At 35.3% G+C, this 17,217-nt stretch overlaps 1 protein-coding gene across 1 annotated transcript; it reads right to left on the bottom strand.

Moving 5' to 3' along the window:
* Positions 1–3,359: 3,359 nt before the first annotated feature.
* Positions 3,360–15,446, bottom strand: LOC127434394 (serine/threonine-protein kinase SBK1-like). The gene is made up of 5 exons (XM_051687099.1): positions 15,398–15,446; positions 14,884–15,010; positions 9,454–9,638; positions 8,812–9,014; positions 3,360–7,096 (listed from the first exon to the last, which is right to left on the bottom strand). Exons 2-5 carry the CDS (start codon positions 14,919–14,921, stop codon positions 6,323–6,325), a joined length of 1,200 nt encoding a protein of 399 aa, XP_051543059.1. The 5' UTR covers positions 14,922–15,010; positions 15,398–15,446; the 3' UTR covers positions 3,360–6,322.
* Between the last annotated feature and the right edge of the window lie 1,771 nt (positions 15,447–17,217).

Below are 17,217 nucleotides of genomic sequence, written 5' to 3'. Positions count from 1 at the left end.
CCATAAATATTTACCTTAATTCACTGTGATGCTGTAAATAGTTGACATTACCTCACTGTGATGCTGTAAATATTTACACTACTTCAATATGATGTCGCAAATATTACATTACTCCACTGTGATGCCGCAAATATTTACATTACTCCACTGTGATGCCGCAAATATTTACATTGCTTCACTGTGATGCTGTAAATAATTACATTACCTCACTGTGATGCTGTAAATATGTACATTAACTCAAAGTGATGCTGTAAATATTTACAGTACCACACTGTAAAGCTGTAAATATTTAAATTGCTTAACTGTGATGCTTTAAATATTTACATTACCTCACTATGATGCTGTAAATATTTACATTATATCACTGTTATGCTGTATATAGTTTACATCACTGCGATTTTGTAAAAATTTACTTTACTGTGATGCTGTAAATATTTACATTACTTCACTGTGATGCTGTACATATTTACATTACTTCACTATGATGATGTAAATATTTAGATTAGATTATTAAAATATGGTATTAGAGTGTTTTTACTGAGGAAAATGAACTTCATTGTCATGAAAACAATGTCACAATATTTTTCTTTTGATTATTTTGGGAAAATGTGATGTTGTCATGATATTCACCTAAGCAAAAAAGCCAGTCATATTTGCTGGCAAAGACTAGAAACTGTAGGGTGGAAAAGACATTCAGGATTACAGAAGACATCTCCAGGACGACATGGTTTAAGCTGACAGAAAGTACATGGTAAATTGTTCTGACCAGTTATAGAAAACCCCCCAGAGAGATGAAAAAAACCCTCCCTGCTGCTTTAGTCCCCATTTGTATGCATTTCATCACTGTGGGATATTTGAAGGATTTGAAACAAGGTCCTCTTGCCTTATCTGCATTTTGCCCTCTTTTTGTTCACTTCAATCATTTTCTTCGTTCTTTCATTCTTTTTTCTGTTGAACTCCCTTGTGACTGAATCAGAACACCCCTTATCTCCACAACTTAAAGAGCTCCCGAACATTACCGGCTACACACACACACACACACACACACACACACACACCACACACACCACACACATGTTGGTGCGGCTATCATTATGATGACTCTCCATTGACATAATTATTTTTATATTGTATGAACTATAGATTCTATCCCCTAACCCTCATAAAAACATTTGTGAGGGTTAGGCATTTAAAAAAAAATTTAGTATTTGAATTATGGGGAAATGTCCTCATAAACCACATTTATAGCATAATACCCTTGTAATTACCAGTTTGTAACCTAAAAAAATGTCCTCGTAAACCACCCAAACCCACCCACACACACACACTTTATATAACACTTTCTCACTTTGTCTGGCTGGTAGCGTCTACTTAGCTTTTATAGCTCCCCTCAAAACTCCCTGCAGTCTAATTGTGCATTTATTAATTTACTCTCTGAAACAACTCATTAGCGTTTTATATCAGAGAGAGACAGAGAGAGAGACCCAGTTTTAGTGACCTTCAGATTAACAGTAAAAGATGATGCACAGCAAAGTAGGGAAAAAAATGAATTAAGTAACAAGAAAAAATGGCCAGAGAAATAGCATGCGAGAAAGAGAGGCAGTTATCCATACATATCACATACATTATATGTAAACATATGTACTGTATATACTGTGTATGTATATATATATATATATATATATATATATATATATATATATATATATATATATATATATATATATATATATATATATATATATATACACATACAGTATATACACACACCTGGGCAAAAAACAAAACAAAAATCTATTTGTTCAATTCTTGCTAATTTCCAGACCAATGATTTGTTGTTAAGACCACTAAAAGGTTTTGCCATTTTGGCCTTGGCGCATTTTTTCTTTCTTTCTTTTTTTCTTTTTTGCCCAGGATATATATATATATATTAAAACACATGAGATATTGACAAAGACAGGTGAAATGTTATAATGTCATGAGATGTCATTCTCTTCAATAAGGAATAGGTTGTAAATGACGCTATTGATCTGGCTAAAGCTCTTAGGGCCTCTTGTGTCTACAGTATGCATCTTCATTGATGTGGTTCTGAGCTTGTCATCCACCTGGAAGACAATCAGTATCCTCTAAACAGACATGGATCTGGGAATTCTGAATTGAATGGAAGGGAACAAAGCCTCATAATTACTGTCAATACATTATAAAGCTATAAGTATTTACTTCACAGAAAGGCTGTAAATATTGACATAACCTCCCTGTAATCCTGTAAATATTTACATTTCATCAGTGTCATGCTGTAAATATTTACATTACCTCCCTGTAACACTGTAAACTTTTACTGCCTGTAATGCTGTAAATATTTTACATTATCTTCCTATAATCCTGAAAACATTTACATTACATCAGTGTGATGCTGTAATTATTTAAATAACCTTATTTTTAAATTTTACAGGACCTCAGTGTAACATAGTAAATATTTACATTATCTCATTGTAACGCAATACACTATTGTCAAAGTCCCTAAGGCAAGTCAGTTCACTTGGTGGCCAAGTTCATAATACCTACAGACAGCTATTTAAAGTCATACAAATACAGCTTCTCTACTTCAGTGGAGAAAGTGGGGAGATTTTTAAGATTACGTTCAAATAACATAAATCTGACAACTGCGCAACAAACGAATCAAATCAAGCTAATATAAAAGGTATTTTTAAGGCTGATCTAGATAATGTGCATGTTCTAGAGTAAACAAACAGTAACTGTATCAAAAATGCGATTGTCTCTTTTTAATGTAAGGCTGGACTACAGCCGGCATATTTAGCGTAACAATTTCTCCCATTCATATTTACATGAGTGCTCTATCTCCTCCCCTTATAATGTCTCTAAATATAAATATAGCTCATTATGTAGCAATGCAGCATACACTGTAATATTGCACAATAGAAAGCTACAGAATGTAATAAACCTTATGTTACTCTCACGTAACCTGTTGCTTTCTCTGTTTTTTTGTTTGTTTGTTTTTTGTTTTTTTGACTGATGCACATTACAACATCAGTTCATTCAGAGTGACAGTTTCAGAAAAAATAATAGTCTAGATAAAACAAGCAGAAAAAATCTATGTATCACAATTATTGTTTATTTTTATTTTTATTTATTTTTTAACCACTCTTGTAAGAAATAAGTTGTTATGGCCAGTAAAAGTAGTTACATCCTGAAGGCATGTTATGGATAAATAGTTGGTGGTTCAACAAATTAGTTGATACAGCTGACAAATAGAGCCATTCTGCATTATTTTTAACCTTTTTTTAAAGGACTGGTCATATAGCTAATAAAAACACAGGTAAAGGCAATTTGCTGTGCATTTAAGCTGTTTAATTAGCTGTTTATCAGTCAGAACAATCTACGACAAAATTCTTACAGCAGCTCAATAACATCCAATTTATATATATATATATATATATATATATATATATATATATATATATATATATATATATATATATATATATATATATATATAATCATTAAAAAACACCAACTATTGTTTCTTTAAGTGGATATTCCAATGTTCTTTGAACACTTTGTAATATAACCATACAAACAGTCTTTTAACAAATAACAAAATCCATCACTAATAAACCATTATGATTGTTATTTTTCATAACAGAGCATCCCTTCAATGTTTTTACATTGTGTGTAGTATGTCTTGTAATCTGACCTCTGACTTTGTTGTTGATGAGAAAATACTTGTGCTCATTTGCAACAGAAGTATCCTAAAATATTTGAAGACTTTAGCAGTTCCCTACCACCTAAATTAATATCTTACATTCCTTCTATGTAAACATACACTTAAATAAAGAAATAGTTTATCCCAAAATGAAAATGCTGTCATTATTTACTCACCCTCATGATGACAGTAAATCAGAGAATTTTCATTTTTGGGTGAACCATTGCGGATCCTTTAAAACTATAATAATCTCTGTTCAAGTTAGTTAATTAATTGTTTGTTCTCTGATATAAAATAATCTACAAGTTAGCACTATACCTGACAAAACAGAGTCACAATGTTCTAGAGAGCAGATGTTCTTGTGTTTTTGAACAGTCCCTTGAAGCTTTCCTCACCTAATTGTCCCATTATATGACAACACAGAAAACAGGTCTCAGTTGAGCTACTCTGAAACCCTCCCACGAAAATTAATGCTCCTGATGCATTTCTTCAAAGATCTCGTAGAAAGTTAGTGCTTGAATACACACAGCAATTACAAACACATAATAAATTCCCTGTAATATACGGAGACTGCCATTATTCCTAAAACAAATTCTATACATACAGCAAAGGAAGCTTAGAAGAATGTCTTTCTGTGTATCTGTGTCTTTCAAAAGTTCAACAAGTAGGCAGTGATGTCTCCAAATCAACGTGGCATTGAGTTTTGTTTTAAACTTTAGTCTCTTAAAACAAAACAGAGAGAGAAAAATCCAGTATCAAATATATCTTAATCTTCTGTTGGTGCATGTACATGTATGATTCTATCATAAGCTGGATTGAAAGTCACGTGATGATAAGCCTCCACAAAGAAAAGATGATGTGGAAAATACCTTTCGGTCATCAGGGAACTTTTTGGTTTCAATTCACTAAAAACTAAGAACTGGAAGCTACATCACATTAAAAAAAGGGTTAGTTCACTCAAAAATGAAAATTCTGCCATCTTTTCTTCCCTCTTGTAATTCTAGACCCATATGATTTTCTTTGTTCCATTGAAAAAAAGCTCCAAAAATGACAAAGTACAATATAATAGATAGAAGACTACATTCCAAGTCTTCTGAAGCCATATAATGGCTTTGTGTAAGGAAAAGGCCTAAATTTGAGACTGAAAACCTCATTCAACTCTAAATGTTGTCAACAATTTGACATAATTGATATTTAAACTGGCGCAACACGTCCTTACATGAACGTAAGCATGAATTAGATTTTCATAGATTTTTGTCTTTTCCTCCCACTAAACTATCGTTTGGCTTCAGAAGACTTCAAATGTAGCTTACAAGTTGGATGGACTACTTTAATTAGGATTCCTCCAGTATAGCTCAAGATCTCCTTGGTAAAAAGTTTTGAAATTTGGCACATTGATACTACAGGCCACGAGTATCTACCACACCAAAAATGGCCCAAGTGAGCCTATAGGTGGCGCTACAGGCAGCGCCACAATTTGTCCATTTTCAAAGTGATGCCATTTCCACCCCATAAGTCCAAAATTTCTGAAACCTGGTATATATGCCTCATTTCTCATGAGGAACAAAAAAGCCTCTAGAACCCATAAAGTCCGCCGTGATGGATTTTCCTGTACAATAAAAATTTGTCCAAAACTACAAAAATCTCCTCCTCCTGAACCGTAGCTCCAACTGATGTATGTGTAAGATACATGTCTTTCAATCTGATATTTAGCAAAAATGAATACAATACAAAATGGCTGAAAGGTGCGCATTTATGTAAATGTCCACATTGTCTCAATATCCATATGTCCAAAAAATCTAATGCCATTTTGACTAATGTTTTTTCCAACCTAACAGGCTTCAAGATGACATCACGCTGAAGTACTGTGCAAAATGTCACCTTGATATGTCGAAAGATGACAGAATTACAGTTTACTTTTATTTATCGCTAATGCTAAAATAATGCTTTACAAATCCGCTAGTCATAAAACTGATACTTTGATTCAATCACCAGTTCATATGAAGACTCTTGCAATGTTTAATAACAAATTAATGAAATGTTGTGTACATGCGTGAAGTACGTGTCTCTACCATGTCAATTTTTTTACATAATTTGCAGTTTTGAGGAGGAATCTGCATTGCTGATTGCAGCTTTAATTATCCTTTTTTTTTTTTTTTTTGGAGGCCCCAGTATTTCTTAAGGAAAAGACATGAGGGTGAGTACATGATGACAGAATTTTCATTTTTGGGTGAACTCTTCCTTTAAAATTAAAGCGGTAATGTTTAACTTCTTTTTTTCTTGTGAAACTTCTGGATAAATCGCTAGAGCTTAAGTGACAAATCTACAAAGATTGTTTGCATTTCCTATTCATATTTTAAAATCCTAAGTCAGCAGAGTTTCAGAGTCACCAGGTAATAGTTTAGAGAGTTTTTAGGACCCACATTTATGTCAGTTTATGTGCCATAGACTCCCAAATATGGAGCCTGTTGTCGTTCTTGCCGTCTAGTAAACATGGGAAGGGCTTTTTTTCCCAGTTAAAGTTAAATTGCTACCGTTTTGTTTGAAAAACCTCAGGTCATCCATTGAAAACCATACTTAAGACCCACGGTATTGGCTTCATACGCAAATTTCAATGGGAGTGGTCATCATAATTTTACTCTTGTCTTGACGGTTTGGAGATGGACTTTTGGATGTATCCTCCCTAGAAGAATGTGGCTCGGATAGGATGCTACGTTTGAGGGGGGTGGGGCGTAGACAGGATGTGCCTGAAGGAGGGGAGGGCTCGGCATGTCTGTGGGTGGAGTAACGCGTCGAAGCTCCTCTCGATGCCCGGCAGGAAGCTCTATGGCGATGATGATTCAGTAGGTCATATTTCAGGAAGTAAAACACCTCTTTAACGCCACAGCGCCGCTCTGGCTCCAGCGCCAACAGCCGGCTGAACATACGTAGTGCATTGTCAGAAAAGCGCCGCCACTGGGACGGTACGATGCCGGGCGGACACGCCCCCTGCTGCCAGTGCTGAAATTCTGAAAAGAATGCATCGCTAGGCAACGCGGCTTCCCAAGGAAAGTTTCCCGTAAGCATGCAGAACAGCAGAACTCCAAATGCCCACACGTCCTGGGTCGTTGCCACAACAATACCCTCCGATACCAAGGCCTGGCACACCTCGGCCGCGGTGTAGGGGATGGTACCGCTGATCCGTTTGATTCTGCTGCCCGCCCGGCGTGTCATTCCTAAATCAGCCAATTTGACACGTCGACATTCGCGGTCGAAAAGGAGAACATTTTCTGGCTTCACATCTCGATGGACGAGACTTTTACTGTGCATGAAGTCCAAAGCTAAACCCAGCTGCTGAACGCAACGTTTGACCATTTCCTCCGGCAAACCAGCCTGAGATGAGAAAGAAAAACACAAACAAAAGGAACATGGTGTTTAGGACAAATCAGCATACAGTATGACAAAGGGGAGGGGATATTGAGAGTATATATTATAATTATACAGCACTCAGTCTCATCGTGAATTAGGGATTAGGTAGCCAACTGCAGCTGACCTTGGTCAACCTAGTTTTCCATAGTCAAAGGTTAGATACTGATAGGGAAAATCTCAGCAACACATGTACAGGTCATTTTTTTTGTCCATATTTCACAAAAAATATTGGAATGACTATTTGCACTAGGTAAATAGCACCTGCCACACAGCATGGCTATTTGCACTCCAACAGCCTGGTGGAAATACAGAAATTGAAGACAAACTGCACCCCTTGTGTTGCTGAAGTGGAGTGGGGTGTAACGACAGTGTGCATGTGCTTTTTTTGTGTGGAAGTCCCAGGTTCGAAACAGTCTTTTGTCCCACTTTTCCCATCCTTTTCCTGTCTCCACTCATAATATTTACTTCAATGCAACTTTTAATAATATATACAAATTAATATAAATGTTGATTTTCTCACAGTGATTTGGTCACAATGAAAGTTGGAGAGTTTAGAGAAAGGTTTGATCCAGGTAAAATTAACCACAGTTTTAGTGTAGTAACCATGGTTTTTTTTGTGGTTTTTTTTGGTGGAAGCCATAGTTTTAATGCTAATTGCATAAGACCATGGTGTTAAAATATGGTGTTAATCCTATAATGTCGTATGTATCAGATATGATACACAATGTTTGATGGCTCCTGTCTCACTCTCTGTTCAAGCTAAATTGCAAAAGAACAATGGTATGTAAGTTTCACATGTTTATGGCACCATCTAGTGGTTATTTGTGGGAAAAAAGTGGTTTCGATGTTTATATCGATCTATTTAAAATGGCAGCAGACTTCTGCAAAAAATGACTCTGATGTTGGGATAAATGATATCTTATTTTAATAAAGTAAAAGTGACAGTAATGATTATATTGTTACTAATATTTTAAAATGAGTATTTGCTGAATATAAGCAACTTATGCTTGGTTAAAAATTATTTTATTGAAAAAGCATGTATCAAATATGATACAATAGGTTTTTGAGGAATATCTCTCAATCACCATTACATTCCATTCATGCCCACTATAAAAATAAAACCAAATTCAGAGAGCTTTGAAAATTCTGACATATACTTTTTATAAGATATATTTAAAGTGTGCACTAAAATTTCTGTGTATTTTCGTATATACAGCCTGCTCTGCCATTATAAAGATCTCATTATTTTACATTACAAGCTATGATGATGTCATCTTACCGTAAGTTCCTGAGACCCAGCAAAAAAAGTTTTACAATTTCCCTGTTTAAATGTCAATATTGTGTTTGGTGCATAAAATACATATGAAAAAGTTTTTTATTCATATTGTATTTGATGTGCTGAATTTAATTGTGATATATTTCAATCCATATTTATAGACGAAGGAGAAGAAGTTGTCATGGCCAAACTCTCAAACATTTGGTATCCCTGAAAAGCCAAGGGAGTCCTCTGATAATACCCCACTTGTTTCGGTAGTTTTTTGCATCTTATGGAGAACAGAACCAGAAAACAATTCAGCGGCAATTAGAATCATCATGGCACTGCCCAGTGGTTGCTCAGGAAAACTGTGGATAGTGTTAATATTAATATATGCTTTGATGTCATGGTTATGACATAATACCTGAGGTGGTATGATGTCAAACAGATCTCCCGCAGGTGCATACTCCTGGCCAAACACATAGCTGTCCTCCGTCTCGAACAGAATGTTCAGAACTTTAATGAGGAACGGACTGCAGCCCAGCGCAGCAGTCAGGCTGTATTCACGCAGAAAACTGCGCAACTTTGTCTTGTTCTTACTAACATACTTCAGAGCGAGCTTCGTGCCTGCAAAAGACACACGCACATACACACACACACACACACACACAAACATACACAAATGTATGAATCTAAATGATGAGTCACCCCCTAAATCCTGTGAAAGGCGTGTATTGATATTTAATTTATAATACAAATACAAACTACATGATTCTTTATTTAGCAGATTCATTTAGTACTTTCTTATACAAAGTGTCTACTCATCCTATATTGTTTTTGCAGTATTCCTTTATCTATACTGTGCACAGTGTGCAAATTGGCAAATTCTGTCATCATTTGCTCACCTTAATATCGTTCTTAACCTATAGGACTTAATTTCTTATGTGCAAAAATGCAAAAGATGATGTTAGGCAGAATGCTAAGGTGTCACAATGCACCCCACAACATTTCAGCCACTAGCCCAGATCTTCAACCATTAAGCCACATCACACTTATACATACTCACCCCGTGTCCGGTGCACCACCAGGTCAACTTTTCCGTAGGTGCCCTTCCCAAGAGGCGCAATCAGCTCATACTGCTGTTCTACCTCGGAGGCGGAGAGAGAGGTGATTGATAGTGTCTTCATGTCCTCAACCGGGACACCGCCCGTACTGCTGCCCCGCCCCACTGGAAGTACCCCCACCTGGGCACTGTGACATGCAAACACACACACACACACACATTATATTACACATACACACACTCGCAAACAGCCACTAACATAAAAACACACATTTATAAATGCTTGCAAAGTGTTTAATTGATTGTCATTGGATTGCCATGGCTTTTTTTAATTATTTTTTATAGACTGCTCTTTTAAAATTCAAAAGCCTCAAGAGTTCTTAGTTACATTTGATGGAAATTTTGACTTTGTCTCAAGTATTTCTCCAAAGATTCCTCCATAATTAAAATGTGACAATTGAACACTTACAGTAAGAGTGTATAGCTATACATTGCTAGTAAAAATGAAAAATTTTGGTATCATTAATTACATTGTTGCTAGTACAAATATCAGTTGCTAAATTCAAAAAAAAAAAAATGAAAATGTTCATTTTTTACTCAAACGTTTGCATGACCATTTATACACAGACACTAATTGCAATTTAAAAAGCCACAGGTGTGGGAAATTAACCTTTAATTGCCATTTAAAGCTGTGTGTGTCACCTTGTGTGTCTGTAACAAGGCCAAACATTCAAGGGTATGTAAACTTTTGATCAGGGCCATTTGGGTGATTTCTGTTATCATTATGATTTAAAAAGGAGCCAAACAACTATGTGATGATAAATGGCTTCATATGATCACTATCCTTAAATAAAAGAAGTTTTTTTTTGCATGATCAGTCATATTTTCAAAATCAATGCCAAAATTTCACAATTTCTGCCAGGGTAAGCAAAATTTTGAGCACAACTGTATATCTGTGAATGTATTTCAGCATCTTAGATTTGGTATTTTAGATATCTGAAAATTAATTTCAGATATCAGTAAATTGAGGAGTAATTAAAGATATCTTAAAATGCTTTCTTACTAGTTACAATCACATTATAGTTATCTGAAATTAACATTGCCACTTGTGAAAACCAAATTAACATTATCAAAAATTAGCATTTTTTCTAGTCGGAGTAACAAAGTAGCTGTTATTATTTTTTACTAGTTTTTGTTGATATCAGCCATTCATATGTGTACTAGTATGTGTACTCGTAATGTAATCATTTATATTAAAAACTATTGTTTTTACTAGCAAAAAGTATCTAGCTGACATGTAATATCTGAATTTTAACAAGTAAGAAATTAATTATAGATATCTTTAAATGCGTTTTGAACAGGAGTGATTGACGACAGATCATTGTGATCAATTCTACTAGTGAAAATGCAGTTACAGATATCATTAATTATGTTTTTTAAAATTCCATTTTTGATTTCAAGATTGGGTATTCCCGTGAGTAATTACATTTTTTTTATATCAAGAATTAACACTTTTACTAGTGCAATTGTATTTATTGATATCAAGAATTAGCATTTTCACTAGTAATTACATTGCTGATATCAAGTATTAGTATTTTATTTAGTGAAAACTGGATTGTAGACATTTATAATTCATATGATTAAATGTCAAGAGGGCTTTCGATACAAACTATCTTGGCAAATCTGAGCAGTTTAAGATTATGTTGAAATCTTTTCTAAAATTTTAGCTTTACTACGGTCCTTTTCTTAGGAGAAAATCACCATAAATTCTTGCTTTACTTTCCATTTAATATATTAGCTTGGAACATTGTTGAGATCTCTTCTGAAACTCTAAAAGGAGGCACGTGAGATTACAGTGGTGTTATTCTTAAGAGAAAAATCAGCAGGAGACTTAAGCAAAAGTCTCTATTCATACTCCATTCTATCTTTAAGAAATATTAGAGATATAAACAAGCTCTCATTTGTCATTTTTCTTTCCTATCGGTTTGCATGTCTATTTCTCTGTGTCCTCCTTTTCGATTCCTGTTGTCAGCCCTCTACACTCTACCCTGCTGTTCCCTAGTCATGTACCTGACTACATGCTCTTAGATGAAGCAGTCAAGCCATCGTAAATATTTCAGTAAACAACAAGAAAAGCCACTAACAGAATCACAGTCCTGATGTCTAGAACAGCTCACGGGAATAAAACTGTGACCTAGAATCATCATGCATCATGCAAAGTGACAGCATGTCGTGCTTGGGCTAAACAAGACCCTCAAAAACAACAAAAATAGTGACTGTCTCGGATTAAGATGCCAGGGTTTAGATGATCTTATGGTGACCTCCCAGGGGTTCTTGGTTCTGGACACAGGGAACCTCCTGTCCAGTTTAGCCTCCAACTGAGAAACCGATGAGAAATTGATTTGTGAGCATTCCTATTTTTACTGAGCTAGGTTTATCATAGATTTTAATTTGTACTGCATTGAACCAGCAATTTTTTCTCTCTTGCCTCTCACGGCTTTTTAACCACACAATCGAAGAAAAATTGAGTTTAATTCTCTAGCTGTGAATAAAAACTTCTGGGTAAATCTCACAAAAACATGTCTGGGTCATACTTCACTGCAAAACAAAAAATAAAAAGCAAGAAATTATAATTATATATACTCAAAGGTATAGTTCACCCAAAAATGAAAATTCTCTCATCATTTACTCACACTCATGTCATCCCAGATGACTTTCTTTCTTTTGCAGAACACAAATGAAGAATATCTCAGCACTGATGGTCCATACAAGGCAAGTGAATGGTGACCAGAACTTTGAAGCTCCAAAAAGCACTTAAAAGCAGCATAAAAGTAATCCAAATGACTCCAGTGTTTAAATCAATGTCATCAGAAGCTAAATGACAGGTGTGGGTGAGACTATGAGACTATTTACCAGTGGCTTGCGGTCTATATAAGCTGCGAATGCTCTGCATACCCGAGCCATTCAAGAGAATGAGTGAGGGGATTTACTTATTAGTATTAACATTAATATACATTTTATTGTAATTTGAGGCGTAACATAAATCTTATTTACATAATAAATATTATTCCACTGCCAAACAACGATAGTTTTCTGCAATCTGTTTCAGTTATGGAGGGATTCAGGCAAACGGATCCACAGTAGCTTTGGCGCTTACGCTCTATTGCTATGAATCTGCGTCATTGTTCCACATTCTCATTGGTTGGTTTGCATGTAGACGATTTAATGTGCTAGAAAAGCTGTACCCAAATTGCTCGCCCCAAGCGGAAAAATTAGGTACTGTTGCCATATTTCGATTACAGAAATTCACCTAAATTCAGCTGCGGCCAAACTAACTCAACTAAATCAAATGAACAAAAAGTAAACCATAACAGTATATATATATATATATATATATATATATATATATATATATATATATATATATATATATATATATATTATTTTTTTTTTTTCCTCCCCTTTTTCTCCACAATTTGGAATGCAAAATTCCCAGTGCACTCTAAGTCCTCGTGGTGGCGTAGTGATTCGCCTCAATCCAGGTGGTGGAGGACGAATGTCAGTTGGCTCCGCGTCTGAGACCGTCAACCCGCACATCTTATCATGTGGCTTGTTGAGCACATTACCGCGGCGACAGTGCGTGTGGAGGCTTCACGCTATTCCACTGTGGCATCCACGCACAACTCGCCACGCGCCCCACCGAGAGCGAACCACATTATAGCGACCACGAGGAGGTTACCCCATGTGACTCTACCCTCCCTAGCAACCGGGCCATTTGGTTGCATAGGAGACCTGGCTGTAGTCACTCAGCATGCCTGGATTCGAACTCGCGAACTCCAGGGGTGGTAGTCACCCAGGCCCCCTTATAACAGTATATTTTCATGTATTCTCAAACAAATCAATTTGTGAAAATTCACTAAAAGCATATCCCCCACATTTTTGGCATACACAAAGTACACATTATCTGGCAAAATGGAAAAAAATGTGGCTAACATAACCGTCACGTATCATAACATAACGACGCTTTAAGCAGCAGTTGCCGGTTGGCTCTTTGATACACCAAATATATTAGCTAGTATAGCCTTTACCCTGCTGGCTTTAAAGTGACGTAGGTTAAGATGATTGTTAAAGCTTCAGTTGCCAGCCGTGGTAGAAAAATGGGTATTCTTTTATATCTACATCTGCCATGGTGTTTCTGCGTTTGGTTTCTTTACTATAAATTCTCCTCCCTTCCCAGTAGGTGGTGATATACATGAAGAATGTGAATAGGCAAAAACAAAAGAAGAATGTGAAAGTAAAATTGGAGATTTACAGTAAAAAATGACTTAAATAGTGATCTCACCCACACCTATCAAATCATCACAAGCTTCATTTGTGTTCTGCAGAAGACAGGAAGTCATACACATCTGGGATGGCATGAGAGTGAGTAAATGATGAGAGAATTTTCATATTTGGGTGAACTATCCCTCAATAAGAAAATTAAGAATTTTTTGCATTGTTAATGTTATTTGTTATTATAATGTTATTTTCAAGACAAATTCTAATTATTCTCAATGCAGATTGTCATTAGTTTCACATACTGCACTACAGTAGTTTCTTATTGAGTTCAGCATACATTAAAGGCAGTAGTAAAACAAATAATACCATGATTTATAAATGGCAGTATGATTTTTCATTTTTATAGATAATAGTAACAATTAGATTTTTTTTTATGCATTACAGTTATGAGAATGGTTTGTGTGTATACTGTGTATATATATATATATCATAGAAAGGGTCTTATGTCAATGTGATATTTAAGTTTTTATTTTTTATACATTTGCAATAAAGAAATCTAAAAATCCTGTTTTTGTTTTTTTCTTTGTCATAATGGGGTATTGAGTGTTGATTGAGTGTAGATTGTAGCCCTACTTCACTGGTCATGTTACTTAATTTCACACATCTTTTTCATACCTGATGGTCTTTTCTTATGATCAAAAATATATACTTTACATCCACCATGTTAGTGCAGCTCACTTATGGAGACATATCTGTCAGCATTGCACACATACAGTATTAGGCTAATCATAAAAAATTTGGTTCTAAATAATTCCCATTTTATTTTTATCCTTTGTTTTCATTTTTATTTTGTTTTTTTTACTGTACTTTATTTTCCCTATTGTACATTTTCTGTACTGTAATACTGTATATTGTAAATGTAATATTGTAAATGTTAAGAATCATTCCAATGCAGCTTTGTTGACTCTGAAAAAAAAAACATTATCATCATTTAAAATTCATAAATAATTGACAGTGGCGCTAACAGTGCAAAACAAAACACAGCAAGTTCCTTTCCTCCACACCAGGTAAAACTGAACCATCTTCAAACAAAAGAAACCAATCCACTTGTCAGGATTCAGTTTCACACTGCGATGAGCAGACTCTTGAACTCACCTGCTGGTGCCCTGCTGCGTGCCCTCATGTTCCTGCATCCAAACGCTGTGTCCAGTTCTCTCCACCGAATCAGGATGTAGTGGCTATGAATTCATTCCTTGTCCACTATGATTCCAAAAATGCATGCCTTTTTATAAGATAAAAAAACAATGACTTTTATCAACACTTAGGATGGGTCAGGTCACTGCGCAGTGGAGATGTAGATCAATGCTCTTTTAAACAAAACACACTCTGCATTGTTCTTGCTCTATTTCCCCTGCTTATAAACCTTTTACATTCTGTGCATTTGTGAAAGAGGACAGTCCTGGTTTCCTTCGGCTGGTTTTGTATTGTTCTCTGGTCTTCTTTGTGCTCCTCAAGGATGCTGCGCTCTGAGAGCACGCTGCGAAGTGATGCACGATGTGTGTGTGTGTGTGTTCAGTCATCGGTGATGTACAGTGTGTGTGTTTATAAGGGGGGGGGGGGGGGGGGGGCTGGCTGCATGCGTATACGTATCTATGCGTGAATGACCTACTTCGTTGCGTTGCCGCTCCTGGATGTTGGAAGAATGGCGGTGCTCCTCGTCGCGTCTGTCTGTGTCTCGCAGCATCCAGGGTTCCTTTGGGGATGTCAGATGCGCTCAACCAGTGGCCATTCTTTCATTCCTGCGATCATGTGCTCACAAAGACTCTAGAGAGCCAGGAGCAACCCATAATTTAGGTGCGGGCTTGGATGGGTTCAGAGAAGGACGATAGGTGTGGGTGCGCGCGCAGTGGAGCGGACAGGTGTTTGTATCGGGTGCACGCGCTGCGCTTTTTACACGCATCAGACGCGAGTCTACGTTTTGGTGAATCTAACAAATTTTACCCCAAAATTCGTTGCATTGTGACATTATCATGCTAATTAATGGCAAAGCAGCACTAGAGCAGCACTTCATTTACGGGTCGTTGACGAATAAGGTCAAAAAATATTTTTTAAAATACTTTAATGTGCCAAGTTCATAGAAAAGTATTCTTCGTTTACACGTTGGTTTCATAAATAAATAAATAAATACATACATTAAAAAAAAAAAAGGAAACGAAAAAAAAAATGAGTCTATAATAATAATAATAGTAGTAACGATAATAATAATATATATATATATATATATATATATATATATATATATATATATATATATATATATATATATACATATATTTAAAATTACGAATTTTAAAAGTTTTTATGGTTACTCCATTTTACCAAAATATGCTTTTTCATAAAAATGTCGAAATAATATTATTAATATTATTATTGTTATTATTATTATTTTTTATCCCAAGTATTCATGAGGGTCTAAACGGGTCTCCTCTGTTTTTTGTTGTTTGTTTGTTTGTTTTTTGTCAGTTGACAATAAATTGGCTATGTTGGTTACACCACCTGACTTTGATTTAATCAAGTTGAATCAAGTTTTTTCAAATATTTATAGAAATATAAAAGAAAATTGTTTCACTGCTTGCTTATTTTATTTATTATAAATAAAAATAAAGGATTATTCCAAACTACTTATGCCATCATTTCTTTGTTTTCTTTTCTTTTTTTTAAGAATTTCAGCTTTTGGTGAGACATATAAAAATGACATAGAACTCGGAAACTGAAAACATTTACATCACAGAAGATGTGTACTGTAAATGTTTTGTGTGAACTGCATTATTAATGTATTTTTGAATACCTTAATGAGCTGGACATAATCTTTTGCTGCTCTCAGTCAAAAATAATCTCACATCTCCTTTCTGTTATGCCTCTGTCTCCCCTTTCTTCACTCTTTTTCTCTGATCTTACTGCTTGCACACATTTTGTCCTAGTTTTAGTTGCTGTCTCCTCACTTTATCCAGGTCAACATTTTTTTCCCCGGTATCTCTCTGTCTGCAAAACTAGCTTGAATGTATAATAATGCTGCAAATGTCTGACCAGTACGGCACAATTACTAATTATTCAATCACTGATAGAATAAAACTTGAAATAGCAATGTGAGATATAAGGTTCTGTACAACAATGGTTACATTAATCTTATTAAAAGTACAATTTAATGACAATTCTGTGCACAGGAAACACTGAAAAAATGCCTTGAATTTACATGATTTACATGAATCAATTAAGTTGCATCAACATATTTTTTCCCTATTGGTTTAGCTCATTAATTCTTTGTCAGAAAGCATCATTTGTTCACATAATTTAAACATAGTGGAATAGAGTTATTTTAAAATGACCCAATTAAGTCGCCACAAAGTGATTTTATATGTGACCTTAACATTAGTTTTACAGTTTTACATAATAGCTTTGAGTCACATTACTGTTTTATGCTAGCAATAG

Source organism: Myxocyprinus asiaticus, chromosome 44 (assembly GCF_019703515.2).
Source record: "Myxocyprinus asiaticus isolate MX2 ecotype Aquarium Trade chromosome 44, UBuf_Myxa_2, whole genome shotgun sequence".
NCBI lineage: Eukaryota > Metazoa > Chordata > Actinopteri > Cypriniformes > Catostomidae > Myxocyprinus > Myxocyprinus asiaticus.
This window is presented reverse-complemented; position numbering and strand designations above follow the sequence as displayed.